Here is a 21909-nt window from a genome sequence, read left to right on the forward strand (position 1 = left end):
TTTCAGAGTTACTGTCTAAACTTTTGCTATAGGGTGACTGTTCCAATGGTATTTCTGTATAAGAATTTCTTATAGAATGTTGATCAACTTGCCCATTCATTCATTCATTCATTCCTTTATGGATAATTTGTGTTTATCAAATATTTATGGAGCTGCTACCAGCAGAATGAAAGCTTTGGCAGAGCGTGGAGTATGGTATATTTTTCTTCCTATCCCAGTGCTTGTCAAAATGTCCTATATATATTACATGATGCTGAGTAAACATGAAGACATTTGTGAACAGAAAAAGGGGGCTACACAGTAAACCTGACAAGCCTGGGGTGAGGGTAGGGCACATGGCAGGCCTGAAATGCTCAGGGACCTGAAGTAACCACACAACGTGGTCTGATCACAAATTCCTAGCTGGGCAGGTCATAGCATATAGTGATGTCCCAGGTCTACAGCTTCCTTAGCAAAGGGCAAACTCAACCTTAAGTGAGCCTTGTCCATTGTTCTTATGCATCTAGGATAACATACCTTTGAAATGGCAGAGTCATTCTCTTCTCCAGACCCCTCGAAGGCGCAACCAGGGGCAGCAGAGCTCCAGATCACAGAGGCCCTCGTTGTTGTCTTGTCCCCCACACACCACCTGCACATGCTGTAATCGTTCATTATCAGCTATCCTGTACCCACCAATGTAAAAGGAGTCTGTGTTTCTCCAGTTTGCTTTTTAGCCTAGAGATTTTCCTGCTTTGCTTTCTCCTGCCTGCCTCCTTAAACTGCCACCAATGCACTTCAGGACCCTCCCTGACATCTTCTTCTTTGATTTTAAATCCTTAAAAGGAACTACACAATTGCCATTCTCTGGAGCCTTTTCTCAAACCTCCGAGATCTTCCTTCTGGGCATGTCCTCAAAAACTGGGCTTGAAGAAACTCATAAAACTATTCTATAGTTTCAGATGTTCTTTCATCGACAGAGGGAATGTTTAATAAATGCTGGGCTAATAAGTTTGAAGTCAGGGCCCCAGTCTCTATTACATGTTTGGGTTTCTTGTCTTAGCTGATTATTTTTTGTCTTGTTTTTAATAGTTGTTTGAGTTTTTTCTGTCTCATACTTTTCATGGGTAGTCATATTTCCCTTCAGTTATAAATATTCTTTTCTGCAGTAGTATCTCCAAATATCCTTCCAAGGAATTTGTCTCAATCCTGTGAATTATGAAAAACATTGAAGTTGTTTTACTGGGAATTTAAGAAATCAACTTATAGTTTATATTATATAGTCTAATAATATATTATGATGTGTTTTGGTTTGTTTATTATTGTCATTGTTATTTTCCTGATTATTAAAAATCATTTTTCATCTGGGTTGAAATTAATATTTCTTACATGTATGTACATAAATAAAATAAATAAAATATGAAACACCCTGTAGTATAAGAGGTTACCATTTTAATGACTGGCTTTTTTCTTCAGAATTTAAAGATGAGGAATATTGTCTTTGGCCTTTGATGAAGAGGTAAAGAAAAGCAACATTTAGCACAATTTTAAATTACAGTATCATTGCCCTGGTTTGGTTCCTTAAACACTACAGCCATTTACAATTAATTTTTTAAAAATATTTTATTTATTTATTTTTAGAGAGAGGGGAAGGGAGGGAGAAAGAGAGGGAGAGATTCGTCGACTGGTTGCCTCCCACAAGCCCCCAACTGGAGACCTGGCCTGTAACACAGGCATGTGCCCCGACCAGGAATCCAACTGGTGACCTTTTGGTTCACAGGTCAGTGCTCAATCCACTGAGCCACACCAGCCAGGGCTTAATTTTTTAATTATAGCTGAAGAGTTTACTATCAGACTAAAGAAAAATGCTTACAATGTAAGGTTATCCTGTGATGGATGATGACATTTATCTGAAAAACCTGGGTGGAAGGTGGAATTTTCATCCAGGAATATGGACCTGTAGGAAATGGAGACTTCCTTCACAGATTGGACAAAGCCAGGTCCCCTTTCAGAGTGTGGAAGAAAGGGGGAATTAGATATTTCTTACTATTTCTATAATTTATAGTAAAATTTTGAGAGAGGCACTTAACAAGTAAGGGCTACTGTTGTGTTCAAAGTAAACTTCTTCAGATTGGCATCATAGTGCCTTTGAGAAACAAATTTACTCAAAAGCTGTTGAGGCTCATTTGTCATTCTATCCAAATGTTACTTTTATGTTGCATTACGTAATTTTTCTAGGATATTATGCTTCTGCATTATTGGTAAAGACTGGATGTTTGAGGTTATTTGGGTGAAAGTACATGCCGTATTCCTTATAAAAGTGGCAGAGACGATTCTGACATAAACGGCATCCCAAACTCTGCAACATGACTGAAAATGGTGAACTAACCAGCTCCTTAGCTGCAGTCATAAAATTACCTCATGAAATAAGGGCCTCAGAGTCACGAAGTAGTGAAATACACGAGAGCAGCTAAAAACGCTGTTGAGCAGTTCTTGTCAGTGAGACATCACGTGCAGATGGTACCTTCTGCATGTCCTTGGTCTGGCACACTTGACCGCCCTCACTTGCAGCCAGAAAAGAAAGAACTCCAAGAAGGCAATAGGCACAGTCTTTTTGTGAGTGGCCAGACAGCAGCAGGTGTCAGACCTCGGTTCAGCAACCTCGTCCGTTACTTGAGCTCTGGCTAAGAAAGAGTGCAGAGCCAACGCTCAGACTATAGGAGAATGTTTACTTGGAAAGTCACAGAGGTAGAAAATGTGAGCCCTGGAAGAAATGGGCCCAGGAAATGAGTTACAGAAGCCAAAATGGGCCCTTGGAGCTTAGCAGAGAGAGAGATACAGGCCTTGAAAGATGACCCAGAGGAATGTTCTAGGTATGCTCCAGAAAAGGGGTGAGCATGTAGGGCACAGGTGGCAAACACAAGGGCTGCGGGCCGAATCTGGCCCTCCACCTTGTTTTATCCAACCCGGCACCTTGTTTCTAGCTGGTGTCAGCGCGAGCTCTCGCTTAACTGTTAAGGAGCAGTTACATTGCTACAGTCCTAAAATGACATTCGGCCCTTCGAAGGCAACTGCAAAACTGCCATGGCCCCAGGTGAAGATGAGTTTGACGCCCCTGATGTATGGGGTCCCTGCCTGAAAGGCTTTTATCTGGAATCTCAGGGGAGGATCTCAACAGGGTATTCATCGGCTTTCCAGGCTTACGGTCTCCCCGGGTTGGTTGGGCCAGGGCTGGGGGTCGTGAGTCAGTGCAGCTGGCCTTAATGTCAGCCATGGTGGTGCTTCTCCTGACTTGGCTGCTTGTCTGGGCCTGATGTGAAAACACAGCTGAGGCGCAGATGTCATCTTCAGAGGTTAACGCTTAAGGGAGTGGTCCTGCAAGGGCTTGTAGTTTGCCCGTTGCTAGGCACCCAGGCTCTCCACCCTGGTGACCCTCTGTACCTGGCCCATGCTTCCTACTCTGCTTATACCTACCTAACTGTCTGCCACACCTTGATTCAGAACGTAAATACTAAGGTGCCATGGCTGTGGAGTAGTTCATATAGAATAATTTTGAGGGAAACTGTACATCATAGGAAATAAATATATTTTGACAGCACTAAATGCCAGTCAGGATGTGGAAAAATTGGATTATTCATACGTTATTGATGGGAATTGAAAAATGGTACAGCCATGCTGGAAAATGGATTGGGAATTTCTTTTTCTTTTTTAAAAGATTTTATTTATTTATTTTTAGAGAGAGGGGAAAAAGAGGGAGAAAAATATCAGTGTGTAGGTGCCTCTTGTGTGCCCCCAACAGGGGATTGCCCCCAACTGAGGCATATGGCCTAGACTGGGAATTGAATCAGTGACCCTTTGGTTTGTAGGCTGGCACTCTGTCCACTGAACCACACCAGCTAGGGCCAGATTGGAAATTTCTTTAAAAATAAACATTTATGTATCATCCAGCCCAGCAATTATACTTCTGAGCATTTATCTCCAGAAAAACAACAAGTTCACACAAAAACATGCACATTTTGTATGAGTGTTTAATAGCCGCTTCATAATCGTTCCAAAACGGAAACAACCCAAATGTTCTTTAGCAGGTGAATGGTTAAACTGTGGTATATCCATATTAGGGGATACTACTCAGGAGTGTATTAAATAAATAATTCAAACACGCAGAAACCTGGGTGAATCCCCAGAGACTAAAAATATCCAGTACCAAAAAGGTTATAAGCTGTTAAATTTTATCAAATGCTTTTTTTCTGCATCACATAGTCATGTGAGTTATTTCTCTTTCAGTCTGCTAATATGGTGGATGATATTGAGTGATTTTCAAATATGGAATCAGGCTTGCATCCCTGGAATAAAGCACAATTAATTACAGTGAAAAATTCTTTCATATTTAATGAATTTTATTCACTCATATTTTGCCAAAAATTTCTGCATCTAGAGTCATGATGGATATTGGTCTGCAGCCTTTCTCTCTCTTTTTTAATGTTTTTTTTTTTCTGGTTTTAGAAGTGAGACTTCAGAGAATGTGCTGGAAAGTGCTCCTATTTCTTCTTGTTTGTAGTAGAGATTGCATCTAATTGGTGTTAATTCATATTTAAATATTTTGCTGAATTTTCCATGGAAAACATCTGGGCCTGGAGAATATTTAAAAATTATGACTTCAATTTCCTTAATAGTATGAAGATTTAAAAATTATCTCTTTCATATTGAATGACTTGTTATTTTTGTTTCAAGGAGGTGATTATTTCATCTAAGTTATCAAACTTATACGAGGGGGACCCCCCCAAAATGGAATTTATTTATAAAAATTTTGTATTCATTCTTACATGTTTAAACATCAATCACCTTCAAAGTACTCTCCATTTAATTCAACACACTTACTGAGATGTTTTTCCCACTGCTCAAAACAGTTTTTGAACTTGTTGATTCTGATGCTTTTTAGTGCTTATGCCATTTTTTGTCCCACTTCTTCCACATCAGCAAAGCTTCCCTTTGAGGACTTTTTTTTCATCCGGGAAATAAAAGAAAGTCATTTCAGGTGAGATTGGGTGAATAGAGAGGGTGGGACACAGGGGCCATGCCATTTTTGGTCAAAAACTGCTGAACACTCAGCGTTGTGTGTGCAGGTGCGCTCGTAAATCACCCATCACAAAATGGGCAAACGCATTGAAAGAGTCTTTAAAAAAATTCACTGAAGCTGAACACAGCCTCTCACAACAATACCAGCTAGTACGCTGATACAGATGGGTTCCCAGAACACTCACCTAGCCACCTAGCGGGGGAAGTCTGTATTACAAGGGACCTGCCCTCCAGAAGATAATTTCTGTTTTCTTTGGGTCCCCCTATGTATTTGTAGTATTGTTTATTGCCTTCCCTAATTATTCTTTGAATGTCTGCAGGATCTCTAGTGAAATATCTATCCTGTTTAATTCTTAATATTGATAATTTACATTTTTTGTCTTGTTTTGGTCCATCTTGCTAAAGATTTGTCCACTTTATTAATGTTTTCATACAAACTATTTGTTTCAATGGTTTGCTCTATCGGGTGGGGGTAAATGCTCATTTGTGGGGCTTTATTGTACGTTGTCAAGTTTCTAACAAAGTTTACTAACAAGCTCGCCAGTAACCTGGAAATAATTAGTGTTTTTCTGAGACTAGATATTATTTTTATATAAAAATGGAAGCTCTATTGTTTTAATTTGTTTTTTTATTAAGAATGAGAATGAAAAATTTTATATATTATTAAATATATATATTTAACTTACATTCTTGTTTTTGGAGAGTTGCTTTTCTTTTGCCAATCTTTTGTAAAGATTATTGTTATTGATTGTCAAATGTTATTCATATCTTAAAGAAATATACATATTTCCTTATATATATAAAATATATGTACATATATAATATATATTATGCATATATATATTTCTCTCCCTCTCTCTTTTCCTCGCTTACCCTTTCTCTGAAATCAGTGATCATGTCCTTGGGTGAGGATTACAAAAATAAATCTACGTTACACAAAACTTCTTAAACAAATGTAAAACCAAACAGGAGACTCTTTGCCTATATATATAGGGAAAGAGTTTGCCTATATATCCTTATACATAAGGATCTATCTATCTATCTATCTATGGAGAGAACAAAATGAAACACTTAGGGAGGCAGAAGCAACCAGGGAGGGAGAGAAACACTGACATTAGAGGGAAACATCCATCCGTTGCCTCTCCCGCGCCCCCTGACCGGGACCGAACCTGCAATCCAGGCATGTTGCTCTGACCGGGCATTGAACCTGCAACCTTTCGGTTTATGGAATTATGCTCCAAGCAACTGAGCCACACAGGCCAGGGCAGATTTAAAAATAATTTCCACAAACACACATGAAAATCTTTTCCTGTATGACTTGTGCCTTGGACATTGAAGCCTTGGGTTACAAGCATCTTTCTCAGATACGTGGGGGGACAAAAGGCTGCAGACAATACTAGTCAGCCAGTCCGCGGGGTGTTCTATAACTGACTGTGTGTGCGAAGAAACTGTCTTGGGATTAAGTGGACATCATAATGTGTGTTTAGCCTCAAACCTTTGATCAGTTATAACCAAATGGGATAAGATAAAAAATAAACCAGACACACTATTATGTTGGATTCAGAAAAGAACATATGAGAAAGGGTGCCTTTTTTGCTCTGACAAGTGGGTCAGAAACAGCAGAAACAGGAGGTAAGAAAAATCCAGGAATATTAGCTAAGTTTTCTCACAGATGATTTGGCATCTCAGTAATGTAAGAGACTTCCCCAAACTTAGATAAATATTTCCAGATATTCTAAAATGTTAAGATTATTGTTCCTTACTTCAGAAAAGAGAGTAAATTCACCCCTGCATACTTATGAGAACTACTTCTGTTGCCTATCTATTACAGTAACTCCAAAGTCTCAAAATATGAATTTGTCAGTGATTTCTTTTAATGGCTTTTATTGTTCTAGTCAACGTTTCAAAACAATTGATATGATTTTTTAGATCACTAGTAAATATTTTAGGAAGATAAGAATGATGGCGCATTAGTTGTTTCATTTTATTCATTTTTTATGATTTATATGGAGCTTCTTTATCTTCTGTTTTAGGGAAAATATGTTAATCTTACATGATTGCAGTTGTAATGATGAATGAATATTTCAAAATAGTCACATAAATAACCAGTGACACTTTGTTTAAATTTTTCTATATAGATTCCTTTAAAGATTGTTCACAGAAAACAACATCAGAAACAAATATTTCCTTTCTTTTAAACACTATATTTCTGGCACAAGCCAGAGAGTTGAAGCCACCATGGTTAAATGATTACAATTTAGATGTTTCTGGAAAATCAAACAGTCAAAAGAAAGAATTTAACTATGTCAGCAAATAACATAGTCAATCACTCCTTATTCAAGGCAGAAATCTGGACTACTGTAATAATCTCTTCTCTGTGGTAGACACAGAGAGACCACCCATTGGGTACACACTACAAGAGGGGTACTTAAAAATTTCAATCTGCCCTGGCTGGTGTGGCTCAGTGGATAGAGTGCTGGCCTGTGAACCAAAAAGTCACTGGTTCGATTCCCAGTCAGAGCACCTGCCTGGATTGTGGGCCAGGTCCCCAGTAGGGGGCACACAAGAGGCAACCACACATTGATGTTTCTCTCCCTGTCTTTCTCCCTCCCTTCCCCTCTGTCTAAAAACAAAATAAATAAAATCTTTAAGCTTGGCATAACGTTGAATATCTTTAATATGGTCTCACCAAAGTCTTCATAGACAGAGACCTCCATAAACCATCTCCCAGACTTCTATCTCCCGTTCTCTTTCAGACACACACACAGATCCCATGATGCAGAGACCCAGGTGCCTCTTCCCTGTGCAGGACTCGGTACTTGAATTCCCACTCAACAGGATTAGCTGAATAACTGATCTTGTGAAGAAATGAAAGCATTAACAATAACTGCCTCCTACTTCGTTTGGCCAACTTATCAAATTAGATCATAGTTCTAAAAAACAATGGATGCTTAATAGTTCTCCTATTCCTTACTTAGTCTCTGTCCTGATATTTCTGCCTTTTTAAAATTCATTGTGTAAGAACTAGAGTCCCACATCACTGGTTAAAACATTTCATGGAAAGTAGGGACTTTCACTCTGCTTCTGCTTTCAAAAGTATCCCTTGCTTATCACTTAGGAGCACAACAGGTAACAGACAGTCCATTAAAAACAGGTACTTTGAGGAAATTTTAACAAAGACAGTGTGCCTAAAGATGAAGACGGTGTTTAGAAAATCTAACAGAGAATGGTGCAAGGCCCTGGGGCTAGTAATGGAGAAGAGTCATCACCACCCGTCGGCCTCACCGCCTAAGGAAGGGGTGAGTTGTGGCATCTTGAAAGAAAGAGCACATGAACAGGTCTCTTGTAGAAGGACACAGTCAAGTTGTGGTGGACCAAGAGAAAGTTAGTCCAGTAAAATAAATGTGGTGACCTCATTCTCTTCCCCTCATTTGACATCCTGCAAAGTCCCCTGCTGGACTCCAGCTAGAAACTAGAAGGCGAAGGAGTAGGTTAAGGCTGTGCCCATAGGTCAGCTTGCTGGAACTTACAGATCAGGACTGAGAAGATAATGCACTGGGAGGGGCTGAAGAAAGGTATCTGGCATAACTTCTATATGTTGTCAGGGGTCCAGGTGTTAGGACTTGGCCAATCGAGCCGTGATAAAGGCCCCTTCTTACTGTGCTTCCTGCACTAGGCTAACCTCTTACTAGGCAGGCCCCCACTCACCATTCCCCTCAACCATCTGCTCTAACTATCTGTCACTCGTTAATGAGATCACCCTGGATGCTTTGCTGTTGTCCTCAGCGCTCATCTATCTCTTCCATCTCAATGTTCCTTGCAGGCCTGCCTTTACTTTGAATTGAAAAATTGTTTCTGACTCCTGAGGCAGTGAGTGTAAGATACGTGATTAGAGCTCTTGGGAGTGAATGAGGGAAAATAGAAAACCACAGTGCCAGCTTTCATAGTCAGTAATGGAGTCTGAAAACCTAAAGCAGCTTCACCACAGTTTATCCTAGAATATGTATAAAGATGACTATGGTTTTTTCACACTTTTTCCTCTTACCAAAAAAGAAAAAGAAAAAAAGAAAAGATTTTAATATTAGCAAGTAGAACAGATCTTGGTGATTCTTTAACTAGTTTGAAAAACGAAGATAGTAGTCATTGAATGGGTATCCTATTTGGAAATACATTATAAAAATTAAATCATTGGATCCTATAGCCGGCCCAACAAGCACCATTTGGGGGTGGCGTGGCCAACTGGTGTGCACTGACGTGACGTCAGCTGGCATCTGCTTACCTGTGACAATATCCTGAAATCTTCACCTGAGAGTAGCCCTTCAAAAGTAATACAAACTTGAACTTAGTAGGGAGGGGCTATACAATATCCTCTCCCGTAAGCACATATGAAATCTATCTACCATCTATTCGTCTTCTACAGCCTGAATGTGTGCTTTTCACATGTGAAAGAGCAATTTATTTTCTTCCAGGCAATAAAACTAGTCAAGTTCAAGTCATTTAACTTTGTAAATAACATATGCACTTGTATTCTTTATCTGAAAAAGCATGTAATAATGGCTACTTCTGAGAGTAGGTGTAGGGCTTGACTTGAGTAAAATGTATCAAGTTCACGGAAATAGTCGGTAGTGGAAATTTGTCCCACTAATGTTGTCACTGTTCTGTTTGAGGATGGTGGGAACTGTTCTGCTTGAAGACAAATGCGAGGGTATCTGACAATCTTAATGGAAGTTCCAAGCATCCTAATAACTGTAAGACACTCAGGAGGGTTTAAGGGAAAAGGGAAAAGAGAAGCTGTTCTGCCTTATCAAAAGCTTCAGACTCCCAAGAGCTGCACTTGGGGGTTGGTAAAAGCAGCCTAATGAATGACATCAGGTCAGCCAGGGTTCATCACGCCTGGACCCAAGAAACCAGGTCAAGCTGCCTCTATGCACTTCCTGCTCGTGATAGACCACTTGCAGGGTCTGAGTTCTGGCTGTGACCTTGAGCAGTTACTTGGTCTCACAGAGGCTCCAATTCCATCTTATAAAGGGTGTAGTAACAACTTCTCATGGGGTTGTAGCCAGATCTAAGTAATTACGTGCCTGGCATAAAAAAATATGTTAGAGCCATGTAAGGCGCCACTAACCTTATCACTGTGATACGTGTGATTATTTAAGCAAAAAACTAAAGAACTTGAGCCACATAACTCCAGGAAACGATGATTCATTCTGGGTGTTTCAAAGTCAGCACTCTGTCCTGAGGAAGCGGCGCTGAGTGTCCAGAAGCCTCTGCTCTTTCCGTAAAGTACTGGGCGGCTTAACGGGTTCCTTAGGGCTCTACAAAGGGCAGTCGGGAAAGCCCTGTAACCTTCATTCCCTATCACAGTTTTCCGATATAATAAGTGTTATAAACACACAGATTTCACAGAGTACCTTCTTTGTTAGGCACTCTGCTAGGAACTTTTCAAACTAGATAGTTACTTCGAAACTTCAAAGCATTGCTTACATAAATATACATATATATAATATATAGCAATACCATATTTATATATATATATTGCTTATCTTTACATATGAAGGACTTAAATGAGTTTCTCGAGGTCAAATAACTAGTAAGTGGAGAAACAATGTTAGAAAGAGACAATGGTGACCCCGTGTCTGACACTGTCTCAGGGGGTCAGCTGTCTTTGTACTCACAAATCTTACAGTCTACAGGCAGAGGCAGAGATGGATAGAAATAATCCTACAGCCATAAATAATCATGAAAAATGCTGTGGGAACTTGTTGGAGGATCTGACGTGGTCCGAAAAGTCAGGGCTACATTCGTGAAATGGCCTGACAGTTAAAGGATTGTTGGGAATTAACCAGGTAATAAAGGGTGAGGAGAGCATTCCAGGGAAAAATGAGAGGAGTCAGCAAATGCTATTTCGACCAACTCCGAGATTCAAAGAATCTAAGTTTACTGTAAACCTTAGTGAATGAGTGCATCTGAACAAATCCTCTCTAGAGCGGGGTTGGCGTGATCGCATTGGCAAGGACACACACGTCTCTAAGCTCACTGGCCAGGGCACCTCTGGGCCTGTGTACACTGGAGAACATTTGGTATTAGTTTGCGTGGGTTTCGCTTTGCTTCTCCTTGTTTGGAATAAGGACATGAACTCCAGATCAATATCTTAAAGTCCATTATTTGGGGAAAGCACACACAAACAGGAAGAGCTTTCCTACTTACCTCACCCACCAAGTACGTCTAGGAACCTGAGCAAATCTGGATTACCTCTGTCCAATACTTTAAATACTGAAACATGGAGAGGAGAGGAGACACAGAGTGTCCCCCGGGGCGGTTTTCACCTGGTAGACAGAGGAAGTGACATCGACGTTTCAAGGGTAGAGCCAGAGCTCCCGCTAATTTGCACTGAAATTAGTACTGTGTTATATACGAAACATGTGCGAAGTTGCAGTCTTTCTTAACGAGGACTCAGGAGTCCTGACTGCCAAGAGGCCTGCAATGTATTCTAAACACGGTGCATCATATCGAAAAGAATCTTACTGTTGAACTTTGGACTAGTCGAAGGCTTCATGTAGGAATACAGCTTGGCAGGAAGACATCCAAGGTCACGGCGTGTAATTGCTGTCATCTTCCAACTATTTTGGGGATCTGGCACCACTGCTCCCTGCTGAACTTGGAAGTTGGAATGCCTTTGCACGCACGCATCACCAGCACTTAAGCCAACACTCCTTGGGTATGTGGACTATTTTCCATTGGTACGTTACCTCATTCCTCGTGTTTGTGAATCACTTTCTACCACATTCCTTTTATAAATAAAGTGCATATAAATTATACAGACTTGTATAAATATATGTAATTTATAGCATTTATATATCTATCTATCTAACCTAGTTTACATATAAATTGGATTATCTTTAAAGATGCTATCAAAAAGTACACTCATACGATTCATAGAACATTAATTGTTTTGTTTAAGAATATACCTTTTTCCATTATTCCAGTGTATGCATTTCCTTTATTAAATAATCTCACTATGTGTTTTGAAATTTAAATGTATTTAGGTAACGGTCTTTTCATAAGGGATTTTAAAAAGGCTAGTACTCTACACTACGTGTTTCTTTGGAATGAACTTTCTATTTCTTACTCTTAAATAAAAAGAAAATGGTGGAAACAGGAAAGATACCAGGTTCCTTTGTCCTGACAGGTTTGAGGGAATTACGGCTAATGTAATCTTATCATTCCAATTTGCCAGTTACAATAAACTATTTAACCACCACCTGTGCAGCCATACTGTTGTATTTGCTTCCTCGTAGGTAAGTGCACTCTGAGCATAAGCTTTGGTTCCCTTTCTCATCATATCTGAAACTTTCCCTACTTTGATTTCCCTCCAGTTCTCCCCATCTCGTGATAACATTGAGTTTCTCACACACTCTCTTCATCAGAGGGCTTGGCAGGCTCTAACTTCCCGATACGGGGCCTGACAGTTAATCACTACACTCTCCCCATTGGGGACCCTGCTCATGCTCACTTCCGTCTCCACGGGGCCTGGTTTCAAACAGCCTGTCGGTGTGTTCGGAGCTCTTCTCCGGGTGACCGAGGGTCGGGTCCAGGACCCGGGAACAGCTGTGTGACCACAAAGGAAATCGATTTTCCTCTGAAAATCAATTCAGAAATGATTCCATATAGACACCATCATTACACAGAATTCTTTTTTCACTTAAAGCTGTAATTCTGTCCTTTGCCCATAGTTTTGCTGTGGCATTTTGTTTAGATATTTAAAACACATGTGCCATTAAAAGTGGTTAATTTTTATTTATTTATTTAGTTTTTGCTTCCTGGAGTAACAGCGTGAACTAAAATGAAAGTGACAAGCTTTAATGAAATAGCCATGTTTGTCTCCCAAAACGTTTATAAAAATTACTTTTAAAACAACATTAGTTAAGGACCCTCACAAAAATACTAAAAAGGAAACATAACAAAAATAAAATGCAAAGAACTTGGAAAAAAAGAAGTACTAATAAATATTTACTGTTATTCCTTTGAAAGAGCTTAGAGATAAGTTGTTTGTTATTTTCTCTTCCCAGGATGTCAAATTTTTCTTGCTCCTGTTTTATTCTTAATTTTATTCTTCATAGTATTTTTCTGCGTAAGTGCAAAGTTGCTCAGATTATATTTTTTAAGTAAGCTAAGTTACACCTAATAGGGTTGAGAAAATGGTTTTATTCAGCCATTTAATATCTAGTCCTTACATGAACTCTTGTACTTTTTTTTATTAATAAGGTAAAATAGTGAGAATATCAAGAAAAGCAAACACAATATTGTTGCTAATCTTATTTGTTTTGCAGAAGTGGACACACATGCCTGACTTCTTGTTTATTAATTTGAGACCCCAGACATTTTGACCCTTTGAATATTTGTTGCACGTTCAGAGTAAGTACCACTCCTACATTTGCACACCATCTGTAAGGCATACAGAGCTATCGACCTCAAAAGGATGTCTGAAAGGGGGTTCAAAGGAATGTGCTGAGAAATCCTCACTTATTTCTTTTCGGCTTTCTCAACGGTAATGTTGATATTAAAAGAACCATTTGTAGAGTTGCATAGGGTTTGGGGGTATTCATAATGAAGGTATGTATTTGTTGGCATGTTTTCTAGGTGTCACGATGGATTTGTGAAGCCTAGGCACGTTTTCGTCCCATGAATCCATATAATCACTGTCATGCAGTAGAATTTTTTTTTCAAGACCACTTAGCTGAGCTCCAAATGCTGGAGGTAATAGAAAGGTCATACATAGCAGCAGAATTGAATGGGAGAAGACATTTGCCAAAGATACATCCAATAAGGGGTTAATATCCAAAATATATATGGAACTTCTACAACTTAACAGCAAAAAAATAAATTGATTAAAAATGGCAGAAGACTTCAATAGACATTTCTCCAAAGAGGCTATACGGATGGGCAATAGACATATAAAAAGATGCTTAACATCACTAATCATCGGGAAAATGCCAATTAAAACCGCAATGAGATATCACCTCACACCTGTCAGAATGGCTGCCATCAATAAATCAAGAAACAAGTGCTGGAGAGGATGTGGAGAAAAGTGAACTGTGGTGCATTGTTGGTGGGAATGCAGACTGGTGTAGCCACCATGGAAAAACAGTATGGAGTTATCTCAAAAAATAAAAAATAAGATAGTCATTTTTAATGTGAAAAAACCTCCAAAGTTGTTCACAATTCCAGTAAAGATATAGTTTAAGGATTCAGATAACTACTGGGTATACTGTTCAAATACAGAAGATGGTGTCTTTTTTTTGTTTGTTTTTGCAGTTTTTCATGACTTACTGTATGAGTGCGTGTTTAGGAAGCCAAAGAGCTGATTTTCTCCAAAGTCACCTATTTAATAAATATCTATGTTACACAACTTGCCACATTCTGCTCCTTCCATTTTTTTTTTTGGTTGAGAAAGAGTGATACATGTTAAAAAGTGGAAAATTCTTCCTTTATGACGGGCAGATGTTTTCCTGTCCCATTATTTGCAGCCACCTAGTCAGAAATAGCATTTGACAATTCGTCAGCGCAAGATTCAATTCAAATTCTAAAAAATGAAATGAGAACATCTCACTGGAACAATAAGAAACTAATGAGAATTGATAGAAAACTCCATTTTTTCCTTCATTTTTTTCCCCAGAAACGATTTCGGTTCAGATAAAGGACAGCAATTCACAAGGGTGGATTGTGGCATGAAAGGAGAAATTTAGGAAATGAATAAACATTGAAATATGTCACAAAATTTGGGAAAAAAACAGCTAGAATTTACTGGGGAAAAAAGTCTCTCCCACTACATGCATTGGTATCTAAAGAGTAATAGAAATCTCTCAAATGTTCAGTGTTTATGATTTTTCTGTTAAAACTTAAGCACCTCTTAGGATTGCAAGCCCAGTATCAACTAATATCGTAACGATATTTGCTCACTAAGAAGTCAGGCTAATAGAGGCTGAAGAAAATGTTCTGGGGAACGTGGGCAATTGAGTGGGCATCAAAGACAGAAAGGTGATTGCTATGGAGGAAATGCAGGGCACTCCGAAACAGCCCATCTCTTTTGCAATTTCTCGGGGAAGCTTGCAACCTCATAGGACACTGAGAGTCACCGATATTTAATATAGGGGGGGCTGTATTGGACCCAAACTGAAAAGGGCGGCGTATAAACTACAGTGCTGGCACAATTTTTACTTTGATTTTCAGAACGAAAAACCTTCTGAAGGTCATTCTTTCCTTCCAGAATGATTATTTTTTATTTGACAAAAAATCAGTTAATTGGGAGACGAGCGAGCCAAGCGGAATGCCAAGGAACCGGTCGCAATCTCATCAGGCAATCAGACGTGAGATCAACACAGCTGTTGGGAGCGGAACACCCGGGAAGGTGCTAGGCAGAGGCCAGGCAGAAGAGCAGGGGCAAAAAGCTCGGTTGTCCCGTGGGGTGACGTCGGCATGGATTTATCAGTATGTTCTTCCAGGAGATACTTAAAATCAAACGCCGTGTTCTCAAAGAGGATAAAACAGTTTAGTGGTAACGTGGGTAGGATTTTGGTCATTCTCACACCTCTTCCTGCAAAAACCGATTCTCTTTTCTTTGTGGACGCGTAAAATCTCATTGTGTACTCTGAAGCAACATATACCATATTGCATATGAAGATTTTGTGTATAATATATTTATTTGCATACAGAAATATGTATTTCTATTATACATTTCATTACTTTATTTATAGAATATGTATAGTAAGCATACAGCATATTCCAGGAAGATACATTAAATATGCACACAGTTCATGCTGCAGCGTGCACCCTTTTAAGAGAAGCATATTGGAGAGGCATGGTATTGTATATACATGCTGAAAATACACTTTTCACAATTCATCCGGCTTTGGGTGCTTCCTCTATTTGTGACGCCAGTGCTGTGGCTGTTGGAAGGGATATTATCAAACTGGGGAAAGGGCAACTATCAATGAACTGAGCAGGAGAAAATAAAAGTAGATCGCACCTCTACATGTATATGTTGTCATCAGTTTGAACTCCCATCTCCCCCCACGTCGGATCTGCAGGGTCAAGAAAGCAGTGAGTGGACAAAGAGCAGGAGCAGGTGGGACTTCCAGCTTTCGCAGCCACACATGTCATGTGACTTCTGTATTACTTGGATTTTACTTTTTGTTATTACTTTTTCAAAGACTTAATTTTTTCAGAGTGGTTTTAGGTTCACAGCAAAATGGAGCGAATGGTATGGAGAGCTGCCGTATACCCCCTGGTCCCCAACACAAGCACAGCTGCCCCCTTCTGTCAAGACCCCACCTCCAAGTGGGACGTTTGTTCTAGCGGATGCATCTCCTTTGACACATCGTTTTTCACCCGACATCTGTAGTTGACATTAGGGTTCATTCACGGTGCTGTGCCTTCTCTGCGTTTTGCCAAATGTAAAATGCCTTGCTACATAGTGTCTTCACACTTGGGGTCGGCCACTGAATTACTGGTGAACTGGTAAAAGGGTAACCATTTCTTTTTTTTTCAAGGGATGACCTGGCCTTTGCACATTTCGAATAGCTTCCTCTTCAAGACTATTCTGTGCTATTTACATTATTGCTGTGAGAAGAAGTTCTTGACAGGCATTCCCCTTTCCAGTGGAAACAAAGGAGATGAATGATACGGTTTCTGAAAGAGGCTCTTCCTGGTTTTGAAAGGACGGAGGCCAGCTCCGATAGAAACTGACCACATCAGTGCAACCATCTTCATGGCCAATGGCTGAAATTTCAATTGACCAGACTCTGCGGAAATCGTGATTGGACAGCAAGGTGCTGGAAACAACGTGCAGTGTGCCTGTCCTGGTGATTCTGGGTGTGTGGACGTGGCCCGTGTTCCCAGTCTATGAAGCACAAACACACCAGACTCGATGGGTCACAGCGTGTCTCATACCTGACTGGCGAGCATTACCTTTTTCAAACCGGTGAGCAATTTGCATTGATATTCTAATAGCAATACAAGATTATTTTCTCACTCATACAAAGCAAGCTCTAAAATCCCTTGAAGTAGACCAGGGTTTCTCAACTTCAACACTACTGACATTTTGAGCCAATAATTTCTCATTTTGGCGGGGGTACCCTGCAGGTGGGTACCCTGTGCATTGCACCATTTTTAGCAGCATCCCTGGCCTCTATCCACCAGATGCCAATAGCTCTCCCCACTGGTTATGATGACAAAAATGTCTCCCCACATTGTTAAACATCCCCCGGGGGGCAAAATCATCCCCAGCTGAGAGCCACTGACATAGACAAATCCAGCAGTAGTTAATGCAAACCGTCGACTGCAGTCTCCGTATCATTCTAATCATCTACCATTTCCAGTCGTTTTCCATTTTTCGATTCGGGTTGACAAAGCTTCCACGATGTGTCAGCATATCTTCAGTTCCTTCCTTTAATCCTTGATGGTTTCTCTTTCAGTAAGGTTGCGGTTGCTATGCCAAAGGGCAGACATAAAAGAAACAAAAGAAAGGGTGCAATGGTAACGGAGAGTTATAGGCAGGTTGACTCAAAGTGAGTGGGATTGTTACGCAGAAGAGACTCAAATCAGGAATGCACAAGCCTTGAATCCAAAGAGTTCATCTGGCTGAGGCTGAACCCACGTCACCATAGTACAAGTCGGTAAGCGATTCAGCCAATCAATTGTTTTGTTTATAGGGAACCAAACGCTCCATTATTTTGAGGTTCCTTCCACTCAATTTATTTGTCGATTTGAAGAAAGAAAAATAAACATGGGTTTAAAATGTAGGAGTGTGCATTGATGTAATTGTCGTGTAAAGGAATCTGTCTGGACGGAGGCTATCTGTTTATATAAGAGAGATTTTGGCGGGGAAAACAACTGAAGTTATTCAAAGAGAAAGTTATTGTTCTAACAGGTAAGTTAAGTACAAATACTGTTGGCAATTTGCTCCTTCCTGACTGTTTACATTGTGCTTTTGTTGAACTCTCAAAATTGTTGACCTGCCACCAACGAGGCCAGTCACACAAAATAACGAAAGTGCTAAGGTCTAACACCGACAAATTCATCATCCAACTCACATAGGCATTACTGGTCAACATAACGCTCCTAAGTCTCAAAGGCAAAATATGAAACTTGAAAAGGCTCTTAGACCTTTTATTTCTATTGACTGGCTCACCTTTTAGAAAATCTGATTGGGAGACGACAGCAACTATAGTAAAACAAGAGGGGAATCAAAATAGCTAGTTAAAGGTGAATGACAGAATCCTACATTTATTTGGGGTACGAAATAAAAAGTCTCTACGTGAATAGGATTCTTTAAAGCCCCTGTTTGGGTATTGGCTCCTGACACGACCTTGTTATGGTCTAGAACCAGAGAGATGTGAGAAGTGCCGCAGGTGCAACCACCTACATTCTAGTCTCAGATTCTTCTGGGCACCCCGGCCTCTATTAAAGTGATCTTCTACGTGTCTGTTGCAAAGGTTACTATGCTTCTCCTGATAGAATTTTGCAGTTAAAAATTTTTAGGGAGAATTGACAGTTGGAGGAATATGGAACATGTGGTTTCAGTAAATGTTTTTGCATTACTTTTTTTTCCCCTTTATCGGGTCATAGGATGCTTATCAACAGCCTCACATGACTATGAATTGAAGATTGGCTTTCAGAAGGCATTGAGGAGAAAGCGTTAATCTCTTGACACTGACCCAGAAGTCCCTGGGGTCAGGTGAGTATGTTAATCCTATTCAGAATTCCAAATGAAAACAGCAACATCTTCTTCCTGCTGACAAAGGCCAGGAGTTCATGTTTTACGAGTTAGCATTTCATAAGTGGGTCAGGCAGATTCATGTTGAAGCAGAATGCCCTTGCAACCTTCCATTTTCTCAGCTCCAAATTGGTCTGGCCCCAGTAAACTTTCTCCAAGTGGAATGACCATTACTAAACTTGATGAACCCTCAATTTAATACAATCACTTTGGCTTCTCAAGTGTGTTTATGTATTAGGGAGGCTAGTCTATTAGTCTATTAAAATGAGAGGGTAGTCTGGGAGAAAACAACATCGGGGAAACCATTTCCCATTAAGGAGCATAAGTAAACTACATCTTTATAGGCTTGTATACCCCCCAAGGATGCAAAGCACGCAATAGGCAGGGGCGAAGTGCCCCTTTTCTTGGCTGTCTCTGGTTGGATGTAGTGAAAGTCCCCTATAATCTGTCCTTACACAGTGTAGAACAATATAAAAGCAAATCTTGTAACGAGAAAAATAATGATGTGATCTAGTTGGGGTTTTGTTTGTTCACTTGCTTTCGAAGGGGGAAAAGGGTAAGGTAAAAAAATAAGCATTTATTACATTGCAATCCTCCAAGTAAAACCATAACAAAAAATAATATATGCTTAGCACTCTGCAGATAGTTTCTACACCCGTTTTTCTTTTTTCCTGCCCCATTGTACTATGAGTCTATTTCTTCAAGTCTCTGTGTGAGCTTCCAACCGTGGCCTTTCCTCCTCACGTAAACACAGAGCAACAACAAAAAGGAGTGAGGTTGTTCTTCTTCTTGTGCAGAGATGGATACGATTGTAGATTCAGAAGCCCTTCTCAAGAGACTGAGAAAATGCAGACCGTTCCTGAAATCCACAATCCCAACGTGTCGCCTTCCTGGTCGCCTGCTCCTGTCCTGACAGGGGTTCTAAGGTGCCAGTTTCTCAGACTGGAGCTCAGGCACAATACGAGTGTCGCTGTTGGGCTTCTTAATTGCACGTCCGTGATAAGACTATAAAGTGCAATGGCAGAGATTTTGCAACGAGCTCTTTTATCCCTTTTCTTCTTCCCAGTCTCCCCTTGACCACCTCCCTTCATCCCAAAGAGGTTTTACCTCGTCGCGCCGATGTTCTTGTAATGGCACATGAGAAGGTGTTTGAAGGTCTTCTTGAAGGTGGCATTGCAAAGTGCATAGCAGGCAGGGTTAATGGTGCTGTTGATGTAACAAAGCCAGTAGCCAATGGTCCACACTGTGTTGGGGATGCAGGGTGCACAGAAGGTGTTAATAAGCACCATGACGTTGTATGGGGCCCACGTGATGATGAAAGCCAACAGAATAGCCAAGATCGTCCTGGTCACCTTCTTCTCCCGGGAGGGAGGAGGCTTCTTTTTTGCCGGCTGCTTGGTCATCTTCACAATCTTGCGGGCGACAATGTTCTGCTTCTCATCTCCATTCTGACTCGAAGGACCAACGAGCTCCACCGTGGTATTGGTTGGGGCACCAGAGTCCCCTTTTTGGGTCTTGGTGACAATTTTGATGCATGTTTGCTTTGAGTTCTCCTCTTTGGAATGGCCCAGGGAAGTGGAGACCGTGTTTTCATCCTGGGTTATTTCATCATCTCTCAGATTAGAGGCCACAGCACTGACGGAGGTGGAGTCGTTGGAGCTTTCTTTCTCCTCCCCCTGGACACAGTTCTCGGTCCCAGCATCTCTGAGGGCCTTGCCATTCTGGATCTTGTTGTGTCCCAGGCCGTCATTGCTGCCGGGTGTGTTGTTGTTGTTTGGCTTTACTATCCGCCCTTGGACCAGACTTGGAGACACCGGGTCTTGGTTGGCTGCGGGCTCCTTCTTGTCCTTCTTGATCCTGCTCTTGCTGGCCCGGGAAATGTGCCAGTATAGGACAGTCATGATGATCACTGGCAAGTAGAAGGCTGCAATGGCGGTGCCAAAGGTGACAGCAGCGTTGGAAAAAAACTGAATGTAGCATTCCCCGTCCTCCACCGTTCTCACACCCACAATGAACTGCCAGAAGAGAATGGCCGGAGCCCAGAGGATGAAGGACAGGACCCAGGCCGCTGCAATCATCATACCTGCCATTTTCGTGGTCCGCTTGACAGGGTAGGTGAGCGGTTTTGTGACACAGAAGTACCTGTCAAAGCTGATGATGAGCAGGTTCATCACTGAGGCGTTGCTGACCACGTAGTCCAGGGCGAGCCAAAGGTCGCACACCACAGGTCCCAAAGGCCAGTAGCCAATCACAGTGTAGAGGGTATACAAGTTCATGGAGAAAACACCAATGATGAGGTCGGCACAGGCCAAGCTGAACAAAAAGTAATTGTTGACGGTCTGCAGGTGGCGGTTGACTTTGATGGAGACCATGACCAGGATGTTCCCGATAATGGTCACTAGACTCAGGGATCCAGCCACAAGGACAATAAACACCACTTCAAATGTCTTATATGGACTGGCCAGAGCCAGGCCATTGTTAGAGGAGTTTGTCGAGTTATTCATTTTGTGTTCTGTAATCAGTAGCCAAGGAGCCAAATAAACATTTAAACCTGCAGGGAAGGAGAACAAAATTAACACGTGTAATTAAGACAGTGCTTTAGAATACATCAGACTTCTTCCTTTGGAACCACATTGACCCAAAAACTTCCTTCTTTTTCCTACGTGTTTACTGTACCTACTTGCCTAAAAGGCTGATAAGGATGACTCAAAAGATCCTTTCAGGCTGGTAATCTGTTTAAAGTCTGATAACATTTTGAATGTGACCCCATCTCGATAAGAATGTCTGTCTATCGATCTATCTATCCATCCATCTATCTATCTACAATCTATTATCAATCAAATACTGAGCATAATTTTGATGATTTGAACTTAATGAACCAAAATTATACATAAAACTTTCCAAAGCATCAATAAGCTTCTGATACAAAGATAAATAAACCAGTGGGAGGACAGAATTATGGAAAAAATCCTAAGACAGAGTCCTGAGTTGTGACTTTTATAGTCAGTACCACCTTTTCACCTGGTAGCTCTAAGTCTTTTTCCTAATACTAGTAACAATAATAAAATGATATAATAACACTT

The 21909-nt window shown here is 40.6% G+C and overlaps 1 protein-coding gene across 1 annotated transcript in view; it reads right to left on the minus strand.

Annotated features, from left to right (window-relative positions):
- Positions 1 to 15733: 15733 nt before the first annotated feature.
- The window catches only part of CHRM2 (cholinergic receptor muscarinic 2), a 145445-nt gene continuing 139269 nt past the window's right edge, over positions 15734 to 21909 (minus strand). The window contains exon 3 of the mRNA XM_045855681.1: positions 15734 to 21377. Coding sequence (XP_045711637.1) covers positions 19930 to 21330 — 1401 coding nt within the window. The 5' untranslated portion in view covers positions 21331 to 21377 and the 3' untranslated portion in view covers positions 15734 to 19929. The remainder of the gene's footprint in view (positions 21378 to 21909) is intronic.

Source organism: Phyllostomus hastatus, unplaced genomic scaffold (assembly GCF_019186645.2).
Source record: "Phyllostomus hastatus isolate PE091 unplaced genomic scaffold, TTU_PhHast_1.1 phas_scaffold_114, whole genome shotgun sequence".
NCBI classification, from domain to species: Eukaryota; Metazoa; Chordata; class Mammalia; order Chiroptera; family Phyllostomidae; genus Phyllostomus; species Phyllostomus hastatus.